Below are 24879 nucleotides of genomic sequence, written 5' to 3' on the forward strand. Positions count from 1 at the left end.
TGCAAATTCATTTTTAGAATGAATTTTATTCTTTGCAAAAATATATAATAAGTGCATTAGACGGAGCATAGTGATAAAGGGATTTTATGCTCGTTGTTGGAGGGAGATCATTGCTGTCAGCATCTTTATCTGACAAACACAGTCATGCGTTAGGACTGTGAGCTTTGCTCCTTCTCATCCTCACCATCTGGACTGAGTCCTGCAACATACGCATTCTCTTAGTAATTATTAGGAAAATCTATGAAGACTTCATCATTTTCTTCATAGCCACTACTCATTTGACTAAGAGGTTCCCCATTGAGGAAGTAACTGTAGAGAGAGTCTAAGGGTTTGAAGAAGGGGAAGAGTACTATAAATGTCCTCTGGATAGATTTCCTGTTGTACTCTTGAACTCACAGCATTTGTGATTACCTGTACAAGTCCCGCACTAGAGTTAACATACCATCATGTACACCGGTCATGAAGGAGCAGGGAGTCACAAGGCCCTTCCCTTCCTGGAAGATGTCTAGGCAGTTAACGGTTGAGAGCCAGACATTTTCCTCAGTGGTGTAGGCACTGGTAAGGTATCATGTTCCTGTAAATAACCCATCTGCCATGCTCTGTAAAAACACTGGTGGGACTCATTGGGTATTACACATACTCACATACACACAGACACATACACACAGAGAAAGAGACAGACAGACAGACACATTTCAAGAATGGGGAGGACATGAGTGGAGTCAGAATAAGGAGATGGAAGGGTGGAAATGATGTATTCATTTCATTCATTCATGTATACCAAGCAGAGTGCAGAGCAGAGGGCTTCTCCAAACCCTAAAATTCATTATCCATTCCAACCTAAGACTCTCCTTATAATTTAAATATCAGGGTTATGTAGTTGTCCCCCAGTCCGTGTGTGCTCTTGAACACTCTAGCTCTCTTCTACTCACCTCCAGAGGAAGCCCCCATTTTCTGCATCAAGCTCCAGGACTGGAGACTGGAGTGCTCTTCCTTAACTGCATCATATTGCTTTCAGCTTTGAGCTCCGGTTCAGTGCGTGCCTATTTCCATCCCTCGCCGAAGAAGTTTACAAATTTCACATTATTTTTTTTCCTTAGTATAATCTTAAATTCAAATCCATCAACTAGAAATTGAATAAAAGATCTTGGTTTGTGTTTTTGCCTTCTCAAATTCAAAATGGCGCATCTGTGATTCAATTTTGAGTTTGCACGTCAATCACCAAAGTCCAATTACTACTGTTGTTTCCTGCTCAAGTGTATGATGCTGATGTCCTCAACAAATTTTAATAAATGTTAGATAGAAAAAAAGGAAGCCTCATTAGTTAAAAATGCAAATTAAATAAGTAAGCCATGTAGAGGAGGATAAGCATGCATTACGTATTTACTGGTTTTAAAAATAAGCTACTTTGTCCTCTTTCAACTTAGATAAGGCTGAAGTGTGTTTCCCTAGACATACTTCTCAGACTGGTTCTGACCCGGACCTTTCCACAAGTCAATTTTGCGTAAGAATGTTGGTCTGAAAGGCAGATAGGGGACCCAGGCTGAGCTGCACTCTGGGGATAAGTTTAAGTTTAATACTGCTGCAGTGCCACAGGACTGGTGACCAGAGGGTTCACCTTGGGAGAAGCGGCCATCAGGCCTGTGGCTTTGATCCAGACAGATTGACTCCCACCCTGTCGTAATCCCCCCACCCCCACCCCCCAGTGTCTTTAAATCCCAATCAAGGAAGATGTGAAGGTTTGTGTGTGAGCTGCAGTTCCACTAACAAGAGAAGATTGATCATCATGAAAGCCAGATGCAGGCTCCAGTTTATGGTCATGTGTTGTGTTCAAATTTTTCAATTTTCCTTCAAGAATTCACTGTTCTTGTTTTGTGTCTGCCTTATTCTTTTTTCTCTTTTCTGATTATTAACAGGAAGTTAGTAGCTTTGGGCAGCTCTAAAGAAGAATGAATTTTTGGTTGGTGGAGAGTTTCAATTTTTGGAGATATGGTCTCATAATGCCCTGGTTGGCCTTAAACTCAATAGCTATCTTGAATTTCTGGTCCTATTAGGTCCATCTCCCCAGTGTCAGAATTTTGGTTGTATTTACGACCATGTATCTGCAAGAAGAGAGGGTTTTAAAGTGTAGACATATCATTAAAAAGGAGCTCTCAGTATGTTTTTGAAGCTGCTTGCCAAAGCATTTCAAATAAACTTTTAAAATATCTCAAGTGTATACTGTTGAGTCCATGACAAAGCCTGTGTCTAATAGAGTCCATTTTGAATTCATGTATGGCAAACGACTAAAGAATAATTCCCAGGTAATGCCAGAGCAAAAAATGGTTCCACAAGTAAGGCCCAGAAATATGCTATTCAGGGTTATCCAACCTTTTGAAATAGGACCAATACATTGTCCCCTACAAATGTGTTAAGTCAGCTTCACAGCTATTCTGAGATGATGCATCCCACTGGCCACACGTTGGATACATCTTTCAGAGTCTGCCTGTGCCCATTACCCACTATCTCCTCAAGCAAATATGTGAAGCAGTGGCCTTAGATCATTTCCATGCGATGCTGTGAGTGTCGAGAGAAGATGGTTTACTTACCTGGTTGAGAGGAGTTCAGGCCTGAAAGAAGATACTCAAGGAAATGTGCCCAGGGACCTCCATCCACACCTGAATAGGATTCAGATGACAAGATCCTGGATGCTAAGCCTGATGATATATTTATAGAGGCTCCTGAGAGGGAATGGATGTGTTTTGCATAACATATGGGAGAATTGCCGTAGGTAGGCAGAAAGTGGATTTTGGCTGTTTTAAGACTTGATGCATAGGTTTTGAAAACTTACTTCATTAAGAAGTCACATCTATATACCTCTCCTTTATGGCTGGGTTGGCTTCTGTTTCCATCAATAGAATATAGCAGAAGTGGTTTTAGACCACTTCCATGAGTTCATACAAAGCGGTGCAGCTTCTGCCTCATTGGCTAGCACCTTCTCTTTTGGATTCCAGTGTGGCTATAGACATATCTAACCTAAAGACTCCAAACTGTCCAGGCAGCAAGCATAGGTTAACTGGTGCAATGTTGGTCACTGAGAAGTTCCAGCTCACGCACTCTGGCTCCCTTGGATGCTCTAGTGCAGACCCCTCACCCTCCATTGCTAGCTGTCTAAAATTACTGGCACAAAGGATCTAGGAGACAAAATGATGCTTCTTGGTGAGTGTTCTAAGTTTAGGGATAATTTATTAGACATGTACAGCAGTGGGCACTAGTCCAGGCAAAAGTATTACAAGGAAATTGGGAATGCAATAAGTGTTTAGGAATGTAGTAAGTATTAAAGGCCAATATGGGGCTTTGGGAACAGTCAGCAGTTGGTGTTTGATAAAACTGGAGAATCTTATGAACATGAGGCAGTGCATGAAAGTGCTCTTTGCATGGTGTCTGACAGTCAAGATCGGGATTATAATTAGGTTAAGAAGCATGTGCACACGTTTTTAAGTGGTTATTCTCAGTGACCAGTACTCAGGTCCAATGTTGAAATGACCAGTGAACAAGGATGTGACTTATTGTTAAAGTCATGCACATCTAGGGCTCATCCTTTCTTTTCTGGATTTTACCATACTTCAGACATTAATACTTAGGTAAAAATTAAGAATCTATAATGATGAGAAATTGACCCCACACATGAAAAAATGATGAAGAAAGAAGTAATATTATATCCTAGAAAAGAGAAATTGGAAATTATTTAATAAAAGTATGATGGCTTTTCACATATAGGGATAACCTCCTATTCTTCTGAGTGTGTGTGTGTGTGTGTGTGTGTGTGTGTGTGTGTCTTTAATTCATAAACTTTAAGTGCAGGTCAGTTCAGTAGAGTACTTACTTCATTTTGGTGATGATTAATGCTTTTTTATACCAAAGTTTGATCAACTATTTTTACTGCAGATTTAATTTAACTCAGACACCATTGAACACAGACACCATTGACACACATGGTTCAGAACTAAGTAGTTATTAAGGCCGCTTTAATTTTAACAGAGATATAGTAACAGTAGCTTCCATCTATGCAGCAAAAACCATTTCACAGATACCAGATAAGGATCTGTCTGTAGATAATACCACTTAGCCTAGCCTTTGTTCTACAAGTGAGAAGCTAGTACCCAAAGGCAAATCAATTTCCCAAGGTCACTGAGCTAGAAATCAAGTTGCGATTCAATGATAATTCAGTCTGACACATCCTCATCTTTGTAAAGGGAACACATTAAACCATGTGTGGGAATTATACATGATATGGCCACTCACAGGAAAGATTAATTTCCAAGGCGTGTTTTAACTCTAAACATGTAGGACTTTTCGATTGCAATGATGGAACACTCTGGAGAAAATCATTGTTACTATAACTGTACAGTCCTAATAGCCATCCAATGTATCAGTTTTCCCCCTGCATATGTTGGTAATTATAAAATATATACATGAAAAAGCATATAGTACATAGAAATCAAATGCAAATAAGATATTTTTAGACTTTAGAAATTCTTTTAAGCATGTTATATTAATCCTATTAAAAATGGCTTTTCTATATACAATACATAATCTTTAAAAATCTACCCCAAGAAACAAAACTCTTTGGTTCAGCAAAGGACTCTACATGTGTAAATATAATTTCTTAAGGATGCACTTTCTTATTCTGGGCTTCGCTTATCTGGCTTAAGTCTTCAGGAGACAGACAGCTGACTTTCTCTAAAGAGTGAAAGTGTGTGTGGAGTGGGTGTTTTTCTTTTCACATAGAATATATCATATGAAAATACAATCAGAAGCTTGAATGATACAGGAATCAGGAGACCACGTCTCCTCTCCCAGATTAAGAAGATCCTGGGACATCTGCCTTCATTTTGGAAGGAAGGGAGGAAGTAGAACACCTACAAACACCAGGAAAGCCCTCAGGCACAGGTGTCTAGCGCACTGGAAGCTCTCCTCATCGCTTCCAGTTTGGAAGATTACCAAGAGGAAACAGGAAGAAGCCAGATTCTTGGTGTTCCTTTTTCTTCTAAAATCCCACCACATCCCCAGTAGCCTGGGTTATAATTCTAGACATGGCTCGATTGCCTCCTTCGAACAAAGCTATTACCTCTACAGTGATTACGAATGTCAACATTTGCCAATGGGCTTCTCATTAAAATCACACATGGTCTTTCTATACTTTGGGCTTACTAATAGCTGTAATAATAGGACTGATCAAAAATATCTCAGAGTTTGAAAGAGTTAGCAACTTTAGCTGTCAGGGGTTTGTTATGCCTTGTCTTTGGAGGAAAGGACATGTCCTTAGCATTTTATTCCACTGAATTGTTTACTTTGGTAGTGGAAATATTTTTTTTAACATAAGGTAAAACCTTTCCAAAGGCCCATCATTTAGCTACACTTTCCAAACTATGTTTAACAAAGTTGTTTTTTTTTTGTTTTTTTTTTGTTTTTTTTTTGTTTTTTTTTTTTTAATAGATCCCTGCAGTATCGCAACTGGCCAAAGGAAAGAGAACCGTTTTGCTTTTTTTTCTAAGTTATTAAAAATGATGTAATTATCTGATTTGATGGACTGGCCTTCTTTAGTAGCTGGCACCACTCACTAATATTCAAATTTTCCTTTTTCCTCATTAACATCAGAAAAATGTATTAGTGTATTTGTAAGTTGAAAGAAAATGAAATTCATGGCCTTCTATTGACTACCCAAGAAACCTGGAAACCCCACTTAAGGATGCTGTAAAGATCCCTGGTGTCTAAGGAGCCCTGGAGAGAGTCTTCTAAAGTTGCTCTATAGACTTCCATCTATCTGGATAGCTTAGGTGGTCAAGAACAAAAGCCATATTAATTTTATTAGGATTCTAGACAGGACAGTATGATTTGGAGGGAGAAACAGATTCTCAAGAAAACTATCCTATGCCAAAAAAAAAAAAAAAAGGATTGGACCATGGGAATGGAAAAGGACAACCTTTGACACCTGAGACAAGTACAGAATGGAATAAAAGGATAATTAATTCCCAGCAGCTAAAGGAGATGTTCTTATTCAGAACCACGTCCAGCCATTCTCCTTCCCTGTCTATCAGGGTTTCCTTTTCTGTAATTGTCTTCCAAGAGGTCTAACAATGCTTTGAAGAGAGAAACAACCAGCGCTGTGTCACTGATTCTCACAGTCCTCTTCCAGGGCACAGCGGCGGCGGGTTTTTTTTTTTTTTCTCCTGTCAGAAGTCTTTATCCCAGCCTGACATTTCATCCGGAGGCACCCCCTTTTCAGGAGGATACTTGTCAAAGTAGCTGTGATCTATGGGGCCACTGAGCTAGTGGAGATAGGAGAGAACAAAGGTGAGGACCAGGGTGACCAGGCGTGGCAGTACATCCAGGTGAAACTTGTTATACCTGAGTGCTGACTTCACACTGGAGCCTACTACATACATTACATATCACGGTTTACCTGTTGCATGTTACAAATTACATATTATACATTACATAGAAAAGATTGCCAATTATCGGCATTGTGTCACAGTCTCAGCATAGTGGGGTCATCTCATTGGAAGCAAGCGTTTTGTTGTTGGTTACGTGTGTCAGGAGCTGCTGTGCAACATGAGGAATTATTTTCTAAAGAGAAGGTAAAATAAATGCTATCCACCTTCCTGTACCAAGTTACGGAATGTTTTCAAAACAAGTATCTTTGAATATTACAAGTTATCAGAGTTCCTCTTACATTTAAGTTTCTTGCCAATATTGAATTTGAGCAGTTACTGTATCTCTGTGAAGTTTGCAAAATTAGTAAACAAATGCGCAATCCTAAATCTTAGGGGTATTGAAATGTCACTAATAAAATTAAATGGCTGTGGTATTAAACTATTTTGTCACCATGGTTTGAAATTCTTTACTTAAAACAAATTAGAAAACACATAATTAAACAATCAGATTTAAAAAAAAAAGCATTGATGACACTATTGTGATTTGCTGTGGGGTACTGGGCATTTAAGGACACCTCCTAGGATTGTCACCACTGTGGCTAGTGGTGTCATATTGGGCAACATAGGTTGAGAGAAAGTGGAACTTCTCATGACTTGGGGAGAAGGGTGTCAAGGACTAATATAGGTCAGTGGTATACCAAATGTATGTATGTATGCTGTCTGTAGGAATCGTGGCAGCCCTGTGCCTTCCACTGCACGTTCGTAGAGCAAAGGTTTTCACCAAATTTAAATAGTTATGAAGAATAAAATTTCTAGTCAGATATAATCACATAAAACAAAATGTAACCTTCCTTAATTTCTCAGAATACACTCACTACAATTTAAATAGCATACAAGGAGATGTGATATCTATTGATCATTTAAAATACGTGTGAGTGCACATGCGCGTGCGCACGCGCGCACACACACGCACACACATACACACACACACTAATGCAACACTTCTTATTCTTTTCCCATTCTGTTTCACCTATAAAATTCTCCTTTTAATGGAAAATAGTTTTATAATTGACCAGGATTCTTGATCTTTCTTTAAATGCCCTATATTTCAGTTTATTTCTCTTGTTTCTGGAATAATAGTAGCATTTCTTTTAGGCATAGCTATAGTTACATTTTAGTAGCATGTGTTGTCAGACGGCAAATATATTGCAACTGTCATATTGTAATTAACAATAAATTACATTTCATCTGTGTACCTGAGCACCTCTAACTACTCTGGGATTTAGGTGGTACTGGCATATAATTAATTCCTAAGAGGTTCATCACATAGACAACTCTATTATTTTTATTTGTGTGTATTCTTTAGTGTATGTGTGCTTGCGTATGCATGTGTGGGTTTCCTGCACACTGTCCTTGTGTGTACTTGCCTGTGGGTGCTAGAGGCTGATATCAGGCATCATTACTCAATTACACTCTACCTCACATTTTGAGACAGTGTCCCTCACCGATGCTGGGGCTCATCACTAGGGAGGTTCAAGGATCCGCCTGTCTCTGTCTCCTCAGCTTTAGGATCACAGGCACTCACACTATAGTCACAGCTTCTTAGGCCTTCATGCTCATGTGTTAAGAACTTTTCCCATTGAGCCTGAGCTCTAGCCCCAGCCACACTATTTAAGTCTCTAGATTACAATTAGCAGGACAAACTCACCTAATAAGTAGTTTTTAAAATTCTAAAATCTCTCTCTCTCTTGTTTTTTTTTTTGGGGGGGGGGTTGTTTGTTTGTTTGTTTTTTGGTTTTATCGAGACAGGGTTTCTCTGTATAGCCCTGGCTGTCCTGGAACTCACTTTGTAGACCAGGCTGGCCTCGAACTCAGAAATCTGCCTGCCTCTGCCTCGTGATTGCTGGGATTAAAGGCGTGTGCCACCATGCCTGGCTCTAATATCTCTTACATATACATATGTTCTCTCTCTCTCTCTCTCTCTCTCTCTCTCTCTCTCTCTCTCTCTCTCTCTCCCTCCTTCCATCCTTTCCCCTCTCCCTCTTCCCTCCTTCAGAATTTGTTTTCAAAATGAGTTCCTAGAAACTAATTGAGGGAGTGTTCTAGCAAATACCATACCTCTCTCCGTAAAGGTGACGGAAGGCTCCGTGCTTTCAGCCCTTCCCAATTAAAACCATTTAACCACCTAAAATGAGAAAAATACAGAGGCTATTACTCACATAATCTATGATTAACATGTTAGAGTATATCTGTTTACCCATTGTGTTGCTTCCTACCTCCAAAAGTGCTGCTGTAAGCAGCTGAAGTTAACAGGGAAGGATGCCTTGACCCATTTCATATTCAACCCATGAATATGGGCACACACACTGGCCAGCAACCACCCTAAATATTTCCCCATCACACTTAGGTTCAGAATTTACGGTGTAGCACCTCCTCAGACTTCAGAACTTTAGTCCCATCTGTACAGGACTTATTTATTTTATGTGTACAAGTTTTCTTCTTGCCTGCATGCACGCAGGCTCATGCATGCATACACCCTCTTCTGAGCATATCAGGCTCAGAAAAGAGTGTCAAGTTCTCTTGAACCAAAGTTATAGATGGCTGTGAGCTACCGTGCTGCTGTGTGGGTGCTGGGCACTGAACCTGGGACCTCTGCAAGAGCAACAAGTGCTCTTAACCACAGAGCTATCCAGTCCAGGTGGTTCTCAACCTTCCTAAAGCTGTGGCCCTTTCACACAGTCCCTCATGTTGTGGTGACCCCCAACTATAAAATTATTCCGTTGCTATCTCTTAACTGTAATTTTGCTACTGTTATGAATCCTAATGTAAGTATCTGTTTTCTTTCCTTTTCTTTTCTTTTCTTTTCTTTTCTTTTCTTTTCTTTTCTTTTCTTTTCTTTCTTTTCTTTTTTTATTAGGTATTTTCTTCATTTACATTTCAAATGCTATCCCAAACCCCCCCAGGTCCCCCCAGGCCCCCCCACTCCCCTCGCCCCCCACTCCCACTTCTTGGCTCTGGCATTCCCCTATACTGGGGCATATTAAGTTTGCAAGACCAATGGGCCTCTCTTTCCAGTGATGACCGACTAGGCCATCTTTTCATACATATGCAGCTAGAGTCAAGAGCTCCGGGGTACTGGTTAGTTCATATTGTTGTTCCACCTATAGGGTTGCAGTTCCCTTTAGCTCCTTGGGTACTTTCTCTAGCTCCTCCATTGGGGGCCGTGTGATCCATCCAATAGCTGACTGTGAGCATCCACTTCTGTGTTTGCCAGGCCCCGGCATAGCCTCCCAAGAGACAGCTATATAAGGGTCCTTTCAGCAAAATCTTAGGCAAGTGTAAAAGAGTCGCTCAACTTCAAGGGGCATGTGAGCCATAGATTGAGAAACATTGCTTTAGACCTGACCCTTGATTCTTAACTCACTGAAGTGAAATGAAAAAAAAAAATCCACAACAGAACAAAACTCCAAAGGCCCATAGAAAATCATTCATGACCCATCTTCAGCCCGTTCGCACCCCCCTTCTGCATTGCCCTCTCTCCTGAACCATGAATGGGGCTTCCTAGTCTTCTCCCGATTGCCGATGTCTCTGCTACGGGCTTCATGACATCATCTCTGGTTATTGCTGCAGTTTTTCTGTCCTGCACTGTCACTGCTGACGCTGCTTGGTTATCATACAGAAACGACTTCATTCTTACAACAACAAAACACATCCTTTGACCCAACTTCCTCTCCAATTCAGTCTGCCTCTCCCCTTTGCTTTGGAGGAACAAGGTCCCCGGGAGTGTTTTCACCAGTCCAACCAACCACTTTCTCCTTCCTGAGCACTTTGCAGTCAGTTTCAGTCTCCTCCTCTCCACCTCCTCTAGCGCCCACACAGATCCAACGGCGAAGCGTGCTACAGTGAGTGACGTGTGGGGCTACTGAGTGAAGCTGACAGATGGAATTTCTCTTATTCACATCCATATCATTAATGTAAACAGCTGAATCTGGACTTCAGCACATGTGTCATAGCAGATGTCGGGAGGCCTCCCTCCTCCCGGAGACTGCCTGCTCTGTCTCTTGGAATCTTACAAAGAACATGGAGCAGGGATACTCTCCACCTATTGATCATTAGTTATTTAGGCGATTGATGTCAACTTAGCCAGGCAGCAAACACTTATGGAAAGACAACTTGTCCCAAGTATGAAAAATATATAATGTTTTTATTTTGGTAAGTCAGTAGACATAATAAGTACCTGTCACAAATGCTTGATTTACATTTATACACTAGTAAGTGCCAGGAAGGTGAAAGAGATAAGAGTGGTATTAGGATGGGGTGAGTTTAGAAGGGTTGCTTCCAAGTGAGGTGGTATTTAAAGAATAAAGAGAAGAGAGAAGCCATGCAGAATTCTGCAGCAAAGACCTCTCAGATGGAGGAGGTAGGAGTCAGCAGAGATACAAAATGTAAAAAAAAAAAAAAAAAAAAAAAAAAAAAAAAAAAAAATAGGGGAAAAAAGATACCCAGGGGTTGGAAAATCATTAGGGTCAGAGGCAGTGAGTAACTTCAGAGAATCAGAGAAACAGTGCAATGGGGCATTTGTCCATATGAAACTCCTGGTGATTGTGACAGCACACAGAAGAGCTTAACGAGCTGAAACCAGATGAAGTCCAGCATGGGGGAGGGAGGGAGAGAGGGAGGGAAGCAAGAATCCTGTTAGCTGAGGTGGTATTGGCAAATGGTAGCTGCTGGGAGCCAGAGAGTCGGTTTCCTTTAATAGTGTGGGCCCCTTGGGTCAACCACACTCCAGAGCAGGTCCTATCAATCAAGAAAGCTGAGAAATAAATACAAATTGTAGTTGATGGGTGAAAAAAAAAGATGAAGAAAACTCAAAGCCAGATAGGTAAAGAATTGAGAGTAAAGAGGGTGGATTTGAGAGGGGTCCTGAGGGGTGTATATGATCAAAATCCATGGTCTGACATTCTCGAAGAATCCATAAAAACATGGTTAAAACCAAAGTAAATCATAAAAGCAAAAATGGCAAAAGATGTCTAAGAAATAGTGAAATGGCAGATCATGTTAGGGTGCTTTGCTGGAGAGTGGGGCGCAGTAAGTTTTGGTGTGATGGAAAGCCATTACAAATGCTGAAGAGCAGTACAATCTGGTTCTCAAACGGTAACTGCAGTCATCTAGACAATGACCACAGGGGCGGCGCTGTGAGTGGTGGAGACTAAGGGCAGGGGACCTTCCTTCAGGAGCCTGTTACTGGCTTGCTTTAGCCACACCACAAGCCAAGTCTTCCCTTCCTTCAAGGTGTTGCCTCACTTCAGTTTGTTTTGGTTTAGCCCTTAGCGGGACTTCCCAATCCAAGTCTACGTTTGCCAGTGGAATGTTAACTCATGCCTTCCACTTCAGATGCCGTGTTAATAGAAGCTTTTACAACTCTAGTAAAAGGCAGGAGTCAGACAACAGCGTTAGCTGATGTCTTCTCATCCTCTGTCCCTGTGTGAAAGCACTAAGTTTTATCCAGGACAATCCTATCAGACTTGACACTGAGCCACTGACCTGGACTCCCTCTTCAGACATTTCTGAGTACATATTTCTGCAGGACCTTGTTTGCCACAAAATACAGGAGCCACTCTTAGGATAACTCACAAGGCTCTTTAACCAAGGGCTTATAGAAGTGTTAACACTAGTGATTACTGCTGTTCTAGTGAAGAAAATGGTCTTGTGCTTCTTAGAGTGCTCAGAGTGCAATTTGACTAACAGCAACATTTGCTTAGGGTGAGTGGCCATTCATTTAATCCCGGTGCTCTGTGACAGGCCACACACATCACAGGCAATGCAGAAGACAGGCTGTGTTGTATGCAGCTCAGGTACAGCACACACTGATAGCTGAATAACATTCAGCCGAGCTGTGCTGACATGGACAGGACAGAAATTGCTTTCAGGAGATTTATAGACACCCTCCTCAAATGTCCTGAGAAGGTGTTTGGTTTATCCTCCTATCAGGAATGCATTATTACATCGACCCAGGCTAACCAGCCTCTCTTTGTCTTTGGGAGAAAAGACGGATGCCTTGTTTCTAGGTTAGCTAATAAACAAGGGAGCAAAGATGATTTAATAAAGGATGCCCAAATTGGGCATATTTATAGAGTAGATGCCATGCCTAGGCATAATTTTATTTTAATACAAAGATAGAATGAAAAGTTTTCTTTTAAAAATTAATTTTGTTTTTTCAGAGGAGTAGAAAAATCTAACACAAACATTAAAGAGATTTTTGAGAAGATTTATTTTATTATTTTAAAGTGAGTGTGTGTGTCTTATTTTAAAGTGAGTGTGTGTGTCGGGGGGGGGTGCACCCAATAAGGAGGACAGAAAAGGGTGTCAGATCCCATGGAGCAGGACTTAGAGGTGGTTATGGGCTGCTGACATAGGTGCTGGGATTTGAACTCATGTCCTCTGTTTGTGTTCTCAACCATTCCAGCCCCTAAAAGCATGTTGTTGGTGACTTTTAAGACTATACTGGGTAGTAAGAAAGCTATAGACTTGGGAGATTTGTATGGAGTTTAAAGAGCTTTTTATCTAGAGCAGTGTTTCTCCAACCCATTTCTGCAACCCTTTAATACAGTTCCTTATGTTTCGGTAACCCCCAACCATAAAATTATTTTTGTTGCTACTTCATAAACTTACTTCTCCTGTCATTTTGCACTGTTATGAATCATAAGGTAAATATCTGAGCTTCAGGATATCCGATTTGCAGTCCTTATGGAGGTCGTGACCCAAGACTGAGAACACATAGACACACACACACACACATACACACATAGACACACACACACACACATACACACACACATACACACATGCACACACATACACACACATACATACACACACATACACACACACACACACACACACACACACACACACACACACACACACACTGAGCTTCTCCCTTAGCTTGGTAGCTTAGGAAAAAGCTCTGAGACAAGAGGAAAATCAGCATGAAATTCTGTCTCTCAGTTCCGAGAACGCCATGCCATCTGCTGTACTGTGCCAGCTGTCCCCCGCACTCTGCCCCTGAAGCCGTGTGTGGCAGAAGGAAGCCTCCTTATGACAGGGAATGGACCAATCCACCTCACTGGAAGGAAAGGCCAAGTCACATCAGTTTGCTTGCGCATCCCACCACACTCTGCCCAGTGCGTTTGGGCGAGCCTCAGGTAGGGGAGAGGAAGAGGATAAGGCCGGAGCTTCTCGGCACTTAAGGTCACTTCTGTTTTCCAACCACCCCACAGCAAAGCATGGCAACTCCTTAATGACAGCATGGAGGGTGGGCAATAAAATCAGAATCACTTTAACTAGAGGGACACTGGTCAATATGAATGGTGCTTATACGCCATTTTATAATGGGAATAGAAGCAGGTCACAAGTATGGGGTGCAAGGAGAAGATAAACTGGATTTTTAGGCAGTGTTTATCGACCTTTAATTGAAGGCAGCCCAGAGAACGACAAAGAATAAAGTCTTACAAACACTTTAATGTATATGAAGTTCCAAATGAGTCTGTGTTGTGTCTCCCTCTCTGCTGTCTCTCTCCCTCCCTCTGTTTCTTTCTAATTTACCCTCTGGGGAAGCTTGCTTTCACAATGGTGAGCACATGGCTTTGTTGCAAGGGAGATCATGAATTCATACAGCAAGATTGGCAGCTTAGGATTTATTTATTTATTTATTTATTTACTCATTTTGCAGCTGCAGTTAAAGAGAAGAAATATCAGCCATGCCACGTGCCTCCTTTGGTGTCCAGGCTGACAGAGTGTGGGGATGGGCTGGGGGGGTGGGGGGGGTTGGTAGGGTGGGAGTGGTTTGGAGGTAATGCATGTGTTTAGCATGGGCGGAATTCCAGATTTTATCCTGATTCCTTGCATGCGTACCTGGAAACATCAGTCCTCAATCCGAGAGGAATAAAACCTTAGAGGTGTTTTCATTTTTGACAGTAAACATATCATCATAGTCAAAAGCTTACAATAATAAGATTCTCACATTTATCTGTGGACCATCAAACTAGAGCCACAGTGATATTTTCTGTCTATAGATTGTAAGCAAGATAAAAACATCCTGAAAATTCTAGGACTTGCCAATGATTGATTTAAAAACTGTTAAATCTTAAAGGTTCAAAGTGCCACATTTGAATATTTGAACAAATTAGAGCGGTTTTCAAGGAGTTTATCATGGGTCTAAAAGCTATTAATGGGGAATGCTGGGTCACCATGAGATGACTCGGAATTGTGGGTCTGTGCAAATCAGTGGACTCCATCAGAAAAGTAAATTGAGGTTTCAGAGCCTAGAGAATCATCCAAGGGAAACTATATTTTAAACAAATAGGCGGTATTAGATAAAACTGAAATAGGATAGGGGTGACTTACAATAAATCACACTCTGACAAAAACTGATGTAATTTGAAGATATATTAAATAAAAAAGACTTAGCAACCTAAAACTACCAAGCATTGTAAGTAATACCACAGTCAACTGCTCTCCTCGTTTTGGGTTCACAGTCTGACATCTTAAGAGGGCTCTCTATTCTTCTCTAGCAGCAGCAGAAAGGCTTTAAGGAGTCAGGATATGGCTTCTATGGGGGAGCTGTTTAGACGTTAGCAGGCTTTAAGGACTCTGGCACTGGCCCCTTGCCTCATGGTATGCAGCCTGTAAAGCCAAGGACTAGAGCTGCAGGACTTCAATTACTTTTAAATGACCTGAGTCATTTCTCTGTCCCTGGAGATGTGACCTCCTGAACTGCCCGGAAAGCCATTAACACTATCTCAAACAGGATCCAGAAACCACAAACCTTGTAAGATTGCTAGCTAGCAGGAGCCCTGGCAACCCACTGCCCTTCCTGTAAGATCGAACCCGAGAGCTTGTCAGTCTGGACAGGAAAACGCCCGTCAGGAAAGCTGTTCACGGGATGTAAGCAATAATCATAGAGCATACCTACACAGGCAGAAGCCACCTTCTGCTCTCAGAGTGACATGAGATGCTCTGCTCTGCAATGGTCCCTGTGGCAACTGCACACTCTTATCCCTTGATGTCCCACTTCACTCGGTAATAATTGTTCCCTCTCATTTATATGACATTTTGTCTCTTGTGAATTGTCTTAATGGGGTTGTAAGAGTTGAGGACCTAGGTAAGGCCAGACCATGATCCTGCCACAGTTCCTACTAAATGCATCCCCTTTACAACAACATAAAGTAAAAACTCATTAGTCAGTGGTATTTAATAATGGGTTAGGCTGTATCATTCTTTTCTACATCTCTACAAGAATTGTATCTTATTCTATTTACAAATTCAAAGCCAAAAATATTACTTAATTCCCTCACAGAAGCCAGGTTAATAATAATAATAATAGAAATAACAGTGGATGCAAAACTGTTTCTGTGACTGAAAGATGACATGAATGATGACTCATTCTTGACATGAACTTCCAGTATTAAGGAAAGCATATTAAGACCTATTTGGGCAACAATTACTAGCAAACTATACAAAGGAAAACTACACCTTGAAACACCCAGAAGTTGAAAGCCTGTAATGGAGCAAGGCGGTCTCCTGAGAGAACCTGCCATGGTCATCTCACATACTGGTGACCTATACATCAGCTGGATACCAGACATGGTTAGTTGGGAAGAGGGAACCTCAACTGAGAAAGTGCCCCCCACCCTCCGATTAACCTATGGGCAAGCCAGTAGGCAGTACCCTCCACGGCCTCTGTATCAGTACCCGCCTCCAGGTGGCTGTGTTGATTTCCCTGGATGATGGACTATATATAAGCTGTGAGATGAAATGAGCCCTTCCCTCCCCAGGCTGCTTTTGACCGTGGTATTTATCACAGCAAAAGAAACCCTACCTAAGACACCTGGTTATTCTGCACATTTATATGTTTATGTCAGCAACAAGGAAAATCAGTTACCTGTGTTTCTTAATGTCGTTGATCCCGTTCTTCAGATTTCCCAGCCTTTCTGTTGGGTTTTGCCTAAAATGATTGATGGGAGAAGTTAACAACAACAACAACAACAACAACAACATACAAGTGGTTTTAGAAAAAAGAATAGTGCTTGTGTTTAAATTCATTTACTCAATAACTTTCATCAGATCCTACTGCAGGCCAGCCATTTGACCACAGGGAGAAAACAAAATTATGGTCCTTCCATGGAGGAGCTGCAGCTGAGTGTCTGGATTCATCTATCTGTTCTCTGCATGAGCTGTGGATAGACTTGAATAAATACTAGCTTGCAAACTTAGTTGCAAATGCTGCTGAGAAAACTGGGAAATGTGTTAGGATTTCATTTACATCCAAGCTGCAATCTCAGAAGTGTGTAGGTATTCCTATTTGCAAATCCCAAACTAGGTTTGATGTTTTTGATTTACTAACTTTATATGCTTTAAAAACATCTCCAAAGGTGGGACAGGGGCACAGCAGTGCATTGGAGTTTGGGCCAAACAAAACAAAGCTCTAGAAGTCTCCAATGTTTCTCTGAAAATTGATGTTTTCGATAGTAAGTCAAAGGCTGAAATAATTTAAAAGAAGACTGGAAAAGTACATTTTCTTAAAGACTACGAAGGGGCTGGAGAGATAGCTCAGTGGGTGAAAACATTGACTATTCTTCCAGAGGACTCAAGTTCAAGTCCAAGCACCTGTAGAGCACTCACAGCTGTCTCTAACTCCAGCCCCAGGAGACACAACAATGCCCTTTTTTAATTTCTATGGACATGCACATGGTGCACAGACATGCATACAGGTAAAATACCTATAAACACAAAATAAAAATAAATAAAAATCTTTTCTTGAACTCTGTTAAAAAACAAAAAGGAAAGAAGACTACTAGGGAGCTGGAGACACAGCTCAGCTCCATGGTCAGGGGAATTTGCTGTTTCTCCTGAGGACCTGTAATGGGTCCCCAGCATCTACACGACAACTCACAACAGTCTATAACTCCAGTTCTAGATATGATGACATCGCCTAGCCTCTGAAGGCACCAGGCATGCACCCGTGCACAAATACACATGCAAAAATATTTTCAAAAATATTTAACTTAAAAACTTTCTTCAGTTACAACAGCAACATAAGATGTCCAAGTACTGAACGCACAAACGTAATTGCAAAACATCTCCGCATTGCACGGGGAGCAGAAGCCTTCACACTTCCTCTGTGGCCCATGGTCATTCTCACCTGCAAAGCCTCCGGATCAAATCCTCAGGGCGCCTTGTTATCTTTCTGGGGAAATCCATTTTCTCGATTCCCTTGAGAATCAAATTGTAGGTCATCATTTGGTCTATCCCAGAAAAGGGAGGGCTGGAGAAGACACAAAATAAGACGCACTTCAGAGAGAGTCTTGTGGGGCTCCTCTTTTCCTACTTCTCTTTCCACTCCGGTTCTGTTCTCTGACCCTCCCTCTTAGTTACTTTACAACAAATTGGGGTATATTGTGGAAAGCCTTTAATCAATTTCCCATCACTTAAATAACCCCTAAAAGGAGAAGACAGAAAGGGAGGGGGTGTGATTTTCTTGTGTGTGTGTGTGTGTGTGTGTGTGTAAGAAGGTGAGTAGGAAAAGCCTCCTTTCTACGCTGACAAAGGAGAAGTCTGAATGGACAGAGGGAGCCAATGAGACACAGAGTTGTCTTGTTTGAGATCACTGAGTTCTGAGACAGGAAGTACAAAGGAATGTGTCGGGAGTGGGCAGGAGTGGGCAGTAAATGGTAGAATGAGTAAGCTTCCAGGGACGCTGAGAGATTACCACAGCATCCTGTGTATCCCGTGGGCTACAGTGAAGATCTGGGCATGGATCTGAGTCAGTGGTAGAACTTACAGCAACTTGAGTCATCTTTTTTAATACAAGAAATAAAGTCCAGTATGGGGTGAGGCTGGCAGGCTGGCGGTGGGAAGCTGTGCTGAAGATATTGAAAGAGACGTGGCTCTATCTAGTCCATGGACTGTACTAATTATGTCTCTTTGTCAGATTTATATGTTGGAACCATAATCTTGAAGTGATGGGATTTTATAAAGTTAATTAGGTTGAGAGTGTGCCTATCAATGAATAGGATTGGTGACCTTCTAAGACAGGAGTCTGGCTGGCCATCTTTTTCCTAGCGAGGATCCTATAAGTCTACAACTAAAAGGGAGTCCTCACTAGAGCTCAACTTTTTGCTGAGGCTTCCAGCCTCCCAAACTGCAAGAAATAAATGAGCTTTAAAAAAAGTCACCAGCCTATAGAATTTTGTGATATAGCCTGGCCTAAGACTAATGATAAAACTAACAGGATTTGCCAACGTAGTGAATGTGGTGGGGAAGAGAGAAAAGAAATTCAAGAATGATTCCTGGCCACGGTGCCCACTGAATAGAACTATTTTCCCTAAGATGGACAAACTAGGGACGAGGCAAGTGCTATAATTTGGGTCTAGGCTAGTCCCCAGAGGCCCCGGTCCCCAAGCTGTGTCATAATGGAGACGTAACAGGAACTTTTCGGAATGAGGCCAGAAGAAAGGCCATTGGAGAAAGGACCTTAACTGGAATATTGAGATGTTCGTCTCTTCCTCTTTGTGTTCTGGCCACCTCATAGTGACAGACATCATTTGCCGCATGCTCTGTCATAACGTGCCATGTTCCCAAATCTACAGGGTCAGTGATTCATAGACTGAAACAAGGAACCAGAATACATCTTTTCTTACTTCTAAGTGACCTCAGGTATTTGGTCACAGCAATGGAAAGTCACCTGACTCAGTGTTGCTGCAGCTAGTCACCGGGGAAAGGACCCTGGCTATGTTGCAGAGCCATGTGGACCTGAGAGGCAGGCCATTGGGTTTATGGGCCTAACATTGAAGAGAAACACTAGGAAGATTAACTTGGTCCATCTCATCATCTCATAAGGTTTATGGTTGTAGGACTTGAGGATATGACGCAGTAAGTGTTAGGTGGAAAAGAGGTCAAGGACTGACTGGTTCAATGTAACTATCAGGAAAATGAGAAAACTCAGAAATGAGTACAGAGATGGGGCTATCACGGTAAGATGAGGAGGGAGAGGCAGGGCCTGTAAAGCACCGAAGAGAATACTTCAAAGACTAGTGGGGTTTAGATGTAGCCACCAAAGTGGGGCAACATTTTAATTTGTTTATCACTTTGATTCCTAAAACATTTTCATGTCTGGGCTAGTACACCATTTAAAATTTGAAGATTAAAAAACACCTAATTACTCTGTTGTTTAGCAACTATGGCTGTACTACTTGGAAACCAACTGTCCTCACCTTTGGCACAATAAAATAAAATAATAAAGCCTTAGAGCAAAGGTAATGCATTGAGTTTCAAGTAACCTCTGATTCCACTGTGAAGAAAATGAAGCCAGAGGCAAAGCCATTGGTTTGGCATCTTCAATACACAGAGATGCATGCACGAGCATATTTACAGCCTTGTTATGATTCTCATGGTGTTCTTTCCCTGACAACCTGAAACACTGGATCAGAGAATTAAAAATGGACTTTCTTCTGCCCTGAAAATGCCTGGCAAAATATCTCCCTAACTTCTTTATGATGGTTTGAGGCCCCCTTAGCAATTCCAAGTTGCTGTCCCTTCTCTCCCTCTGTTATTTCCCCAATTTATTTTGCTGTTCTGCATGACACATTTCTCAGGTGACAAAGATCCACATGTATTTTCCAGAAGCTCCAAGAACCACCATGCCAGTAACATTCCCTTAGACATCTCTAAGATGAAGGAATAAATATTGGAAACAACACAGGGTTCGCACACCTTAAACAATCTGCTCTTCTCCATGACTACCTGGAAAATTCCATCCTTCCATCTCACTCTTCCATCATGACTATCTGAACATTGTTAATAATGATTCAGCTAAAATGCAGATTTTCAAATCTGTTTCCCCAGTGTGTGTGTGGACAAAGATGTGAACCATGGGTGTTTTCACATTTTTTATTTAATATTGAGGCTTGCAGCACTTAAGACAATTAAGTAGAACACAGCTCAGTGGTGGACTGCATCTTTAGAACGTGCAAATCCCTATTTAGGTCCTTATTGTTGCAAAAAGAACATGTGTATGTTGACATTTACTGCCCCAAATGGATTCATCGTAGGACTGATTACACAATTCTTAGTGCAAATGTCTCTGAAACTAATGTTGATCACAGTTGGCTATAAAGAGTCATAAATCATACGTGTGTCACAGAAAGTACGTCACAGACAGAGCCAGGGGAACTGGAATCAAGTTACTGATCTCAGGCAGATAGTCTTGTGACCTAGTTGTCTAACTTGTAAAATTTAAATCATAAAATAATCAAAAACATTTGAATCATAAAATAATAATGAAAATTCCTATCTTACCTTCCTCATGTGTGTTTGAAAACTAAACAAGGTTATGTGTATGTGTGCTTGGTAAGCAGTGAAGTATATTACGAATGTGGACTACCTTGTATTGCATGTACACGCGCGCGCGCGCGCGCGCGCGCGCGCACGCGTGTGTGTGTGTGTGTGTGTGTGTGTGTGTGTGTGTGTGTGTACACGTTTGTGTGTGAACGCGCGCACTGTCCTGTGTTAAATATTTAGGCCTGCAGATTCATTAGTCCCAGCTTTTTATCTCTCTGCAGATGACAAGCCACTCTTAACCGCTGAAGCCCATGCTGTGTCTTGGTTCTGTTCATTAGCACCTTGTAAAGGAGCTGTCAGGGGATTTAAATTTTAAATTCAGCATTGTAGCCTTCTCTTAGCATTTATGGTTAATGACATCTGGGGAAGATGGCAGACTCTAGCTAAATTTAGTTTGATTGATCAATGAGTCTTACTGAACTAGGAAAACAGCTTTCATCATTTGTTTAAAAGGAAAGAAATTCTAACAAGTCCAAAGTATTGTTTCTATTTCTGGATCATAAAACTTTCACATACTGAATGTGTTTCTGTAACAATGAAACTTGACACTTTAGGTAAACTATATGAATGCTATCCTCCTTTGCTTTAGGTTTCTGAATCCTTTTTATTTTAAACTTCTTATCCTAGCCCTGTGTTTGAAGCAACATGAAGAGGAAAAAGCAACATTCATTTTAAATTTTGTATTTTTATCATTAGTGAATTATTTTGCCCTGAAGACAGAGCTGAGTGAGGCTGGACTGAGCTGTGGGTTCACACTCACTTGCCCGTTAGGAGCTCATAGACCAGAATCCCCAGGGACCAGAAATCCACACTGAAGTCATGTCCTTTGTTAAGAATGACCTCGGGGGCCACATACTCTGGAGTCCCACAGAATGTCCACGTTTTCTGTCCAGAGCCAATCTTCTTAGCGAATCCAAAGTCAACCTAAGACAAAACATCAAAGAAAACTGAAGATGTTATAAAATGTTATGCTGCTTTTAAGTTTCTGTTAATTTGTATGAGCTTTCATACGAGTCCAAAATTTCCTTCAAAATACAATACACACACCCCACACACACTCATGCACACACACATGCACACACTTGTGTACACACACCACACACAGAAACACACATACCACACACACAAGCACACACACACACACACACACACACACACACACACACACACACACGTATGCGCAGACACATGCGCACAGATGCACCATCTCAGATATCCCTTTGTAGATCAAGTTATGGAGAAAGGTTCCATCATGTGCCCCACATTACTCTTGAAGACAATTCAAAATCATTCTTATGCTCCTGGCAATTAGGACTAAAGCATATTTTAACTCAGTGGCTTATCTGATGGTTTGAAGAGGCAGGGAACTAATAGAAACAGGTACCTGTAAAACTCCTCCAGGGATCGAAATAATAGCAAAGTTGAGAGTTTGGGAAAGAGACTATTACTAAGAAAAGAGGCTAAAACCTCTGCCTGTCCTAAAGATGCACTGCTCACAGCATATGCCAGCTATCTCTTTCTGTATCCCGAAGCAAAGCAAGCACCATCTTTGCCTAGTTTGCTTCGATCTCTGAACACTTGTGATCCTCACTAGGAAGGAGTGTAGGAAATTATTAAATCTCATATTCTGAAAAAGTTGTGAGCACCCACTCCAGCTTAGATTTTGCTCCATGCTTGTCATATGGAGCTGGCCATGAGAAGCTCAGAGTACTGGGCCAATCTATGCACATGCGGTCCATATAACATTCTGTGATCCACAATGGGGAAGAAAGTATCAACTCATAGTGAGAAAAAAAAGTTAATATCCCAGAAGGTTAGTAAGGTAGGGCTGGGACAATGTGGGTGCCACTGGGAGGTGACACTTGAGGTTGTCCTTGACTAGGGGTGAGGAACTCTCCCACAGTAAGGAGTCAGGGACCCCAATCTCTGCCTTTTAGAATGTGTCTCTCTCACTACTCCAAGCTTTTACCCAGTGAACTTTGTAGAACAGATGAGAGGGGAGGTCAGGGCTTCAGCAACCTCTCACTGAGTGTGGCAGTGTGTATAACCGAAATCCAGTCCTGCTGAACAATTGCTGGCTTCTTCACACAGGGAAGTGAGGATTTAGCCAATCACCTCTAATGTGCACTAATTTCATTTTAAATTTCTTTTACCTCCCTCAGGTAACAGGCATAGAAATTGATTCTGGGCTTACCATACCCATTTCAATAGTTTCACTGCACATGGGTAATTTCAATAACATATCAATAATCTGGGCTTAAAAATGGAGAAAGTTGATATCAGAATAAATCCCCACTTTGATGAGCAAGAGCTACAAACCAAAACATCTACCTCATTTGCTTGTTCAAATACTCATGTTTAAAGCTTTTGTTTTCCATTAAAGAAATCTCTTAGAAACTCTACCCTTTTCTGAGACTCTTTCATACTTACCACATAAGTAGCAAAGATTTCGTTATTGAAAGAAAAAAGGAATGCAAATAACACGATTCAAAAACGGGCTTTTTCTGTTTGCCTTTATCTGTGCAGCATGACTCACAAAGATTAAATCTGAGAGATGACTGGGAATATTATAAAATTAAACTCTGCAACCAGCAGAGATGAGAACAGCTACATATTCCTCAGAGGAAGAAACAATAATGAAAGTCCTAACTAATTTTATAAAGGCTGAAATTTAAGAGGTGAGAAAATGTGATTTTAGCTGCAACTGTATATATGCATATGCAGAAACGTTGTATTTGTTTGGGTGATAACAGCTTCTAGACTGTGTTTTAATTGCATTTAATTTCCCGTTTAAGAATTACTAGAAGTTCATTGGCTATTTAGGAGAGCTATTCTAATTTTCTAAATAATATATTTTAATTTGAATTGCCAGTATGGTCTTGCAATATTTGCATATTGGCTCAACAAGCTGGTAATAATTATATTAATGCTCCTAGATTTATTAAAATCATATTCCTTTCTTCGTCTACTCGGTTCATACTAACTCTGATCTAATGCATTTGGACAGAATGAATTGTGGCATTCAGAGCTACCCAAAGTTGTGTCACTAATGTAGAAGATTCCAGATTTTCTATGTCAAGTTCTGCACATTTTACATAAGAAGCAAGCTCCCCCATCCCCCACCCCACCTCAGTACTATGGCTGCACCAAGGAGCCTTTCCCCTCTCCTCTAGGCCGCTGAAAGGACGTCCACTTTCCTTTATTCAGAGACACTCAGTGAAAACCATTCTCTTCCAGGTACCAGGACACACACAAAGCTTTAGCTCTTAAGTTTGTATCAAGAAGAAAAGAACAATAATGATCACAGCAATGTATCATGATGATGATACATTGTCTTACCACATGATGATGATACATCATGTGGTAAGACATTCTGTGGAGAAGCAAACAGAAGACTGAGGCGCTGAGAACGAGATGAATTCACGATCAATCGGAGGGCCAGGAAAACACACTTCGGTGAGGTGCACTTGGGTGGATCTGAACAGACATCTGAATGAACTAAGAGAGGAATTCTGTGAACATCTGAAAAAGAGGAAGAGACGGCACGAACGCCTGAGAGGCAGATGCTGGTGGTCAGTTCAAATCCCAAGGTCAGTGTGACTCTACTGTGGTCCAGGGAGGCGTGGGAGGTAGAAAGGGCATGGAGGTTTGCATGGGTTTGAAAAGCATAAAAAGACCTTGGGAAGAAAGGGTATGATTTATGTCCTCAAAAGATCATGGAAAGAAAAAAGGTGAGACCCTCTCCCTTTGTTTTCAAATTCTGCAAGAAGAAGAAAAAACAAAAAAACTAGTCTTTCAGGGATCTCTAGAAAACCTGTAGACAGTTTTGTTTTGTTTTGTTTTTGTTTTTATTTTTGTTTTTTAACTATCTGGATTAAATTTCCACTAAGGATGGATGACATTATGCTGAGAGCTTTCAAACATATTAATTAATTAATTTATTTATTTATTTATTTATTTAGGTATTTATTATTTTATTTTCAAACATGTTTATAATGGCTGAAATAATCCAGAAGGATTTGAGATACTTCCAAAGCTGGAGCTGAGGCTGTATCATTCAGAA

At 41.1% G+C, this 24879-nt stretch overlaps 1 protein-coding gene across 2 annotated transcripts in view; it reads right to left on the reverse strand.

Annotated features, from left to right (window-relative positions):
- Positions 1–3978: 3978 nt before the first annotated feature.
- Positions 3979–24879, reverse strand: part of Prkg2 (protein kinase, cGMP-dependent, type II) — a 107603-nt gene continuing 86702 nt past the window's right edge. The window contains exons 15-19 of one of the 2 annotated variants that reach the window (NM_008926.4): positions 21577–21740; positions 17620–17742; positions 16360–16422; positions 8535–8601; positions 3979–6311 (exon numbers count right to left, since the gene is read on the reverse strand). In NM_008926.4, the coding sequence (NP_032952.3) occupies positions 6216–6311; positions 8535–8601; positions 16360–16422; positions 17620–17742; positions 21577–21740 (513 nt within the window). In that variant the 3' untranslated portion in view covers positions 3979–6215. The remainder of the gene's footprint in view (positions 6312–8534; positions 8602–16359; positions 16423–17619; positions 17743–21576; positions 21741–24879) is intronic. The other variant, XM_006534821.3, reaches the window with a different exon arrangement.

The sequence above is a fragment of the Mus musculus genome, chromosome 5 (assembly GCF_000001635.26).
Source record: "Mus musculus strain C57BL/6J chromosome 5, GRCm38.p6 C57BL/6J".
NCBI classification, from domain to species: Eukaryota; Metazoa; Chordata; class Mammalia; order Rodentia; family Muridae; genus Mus; species Mus musculus.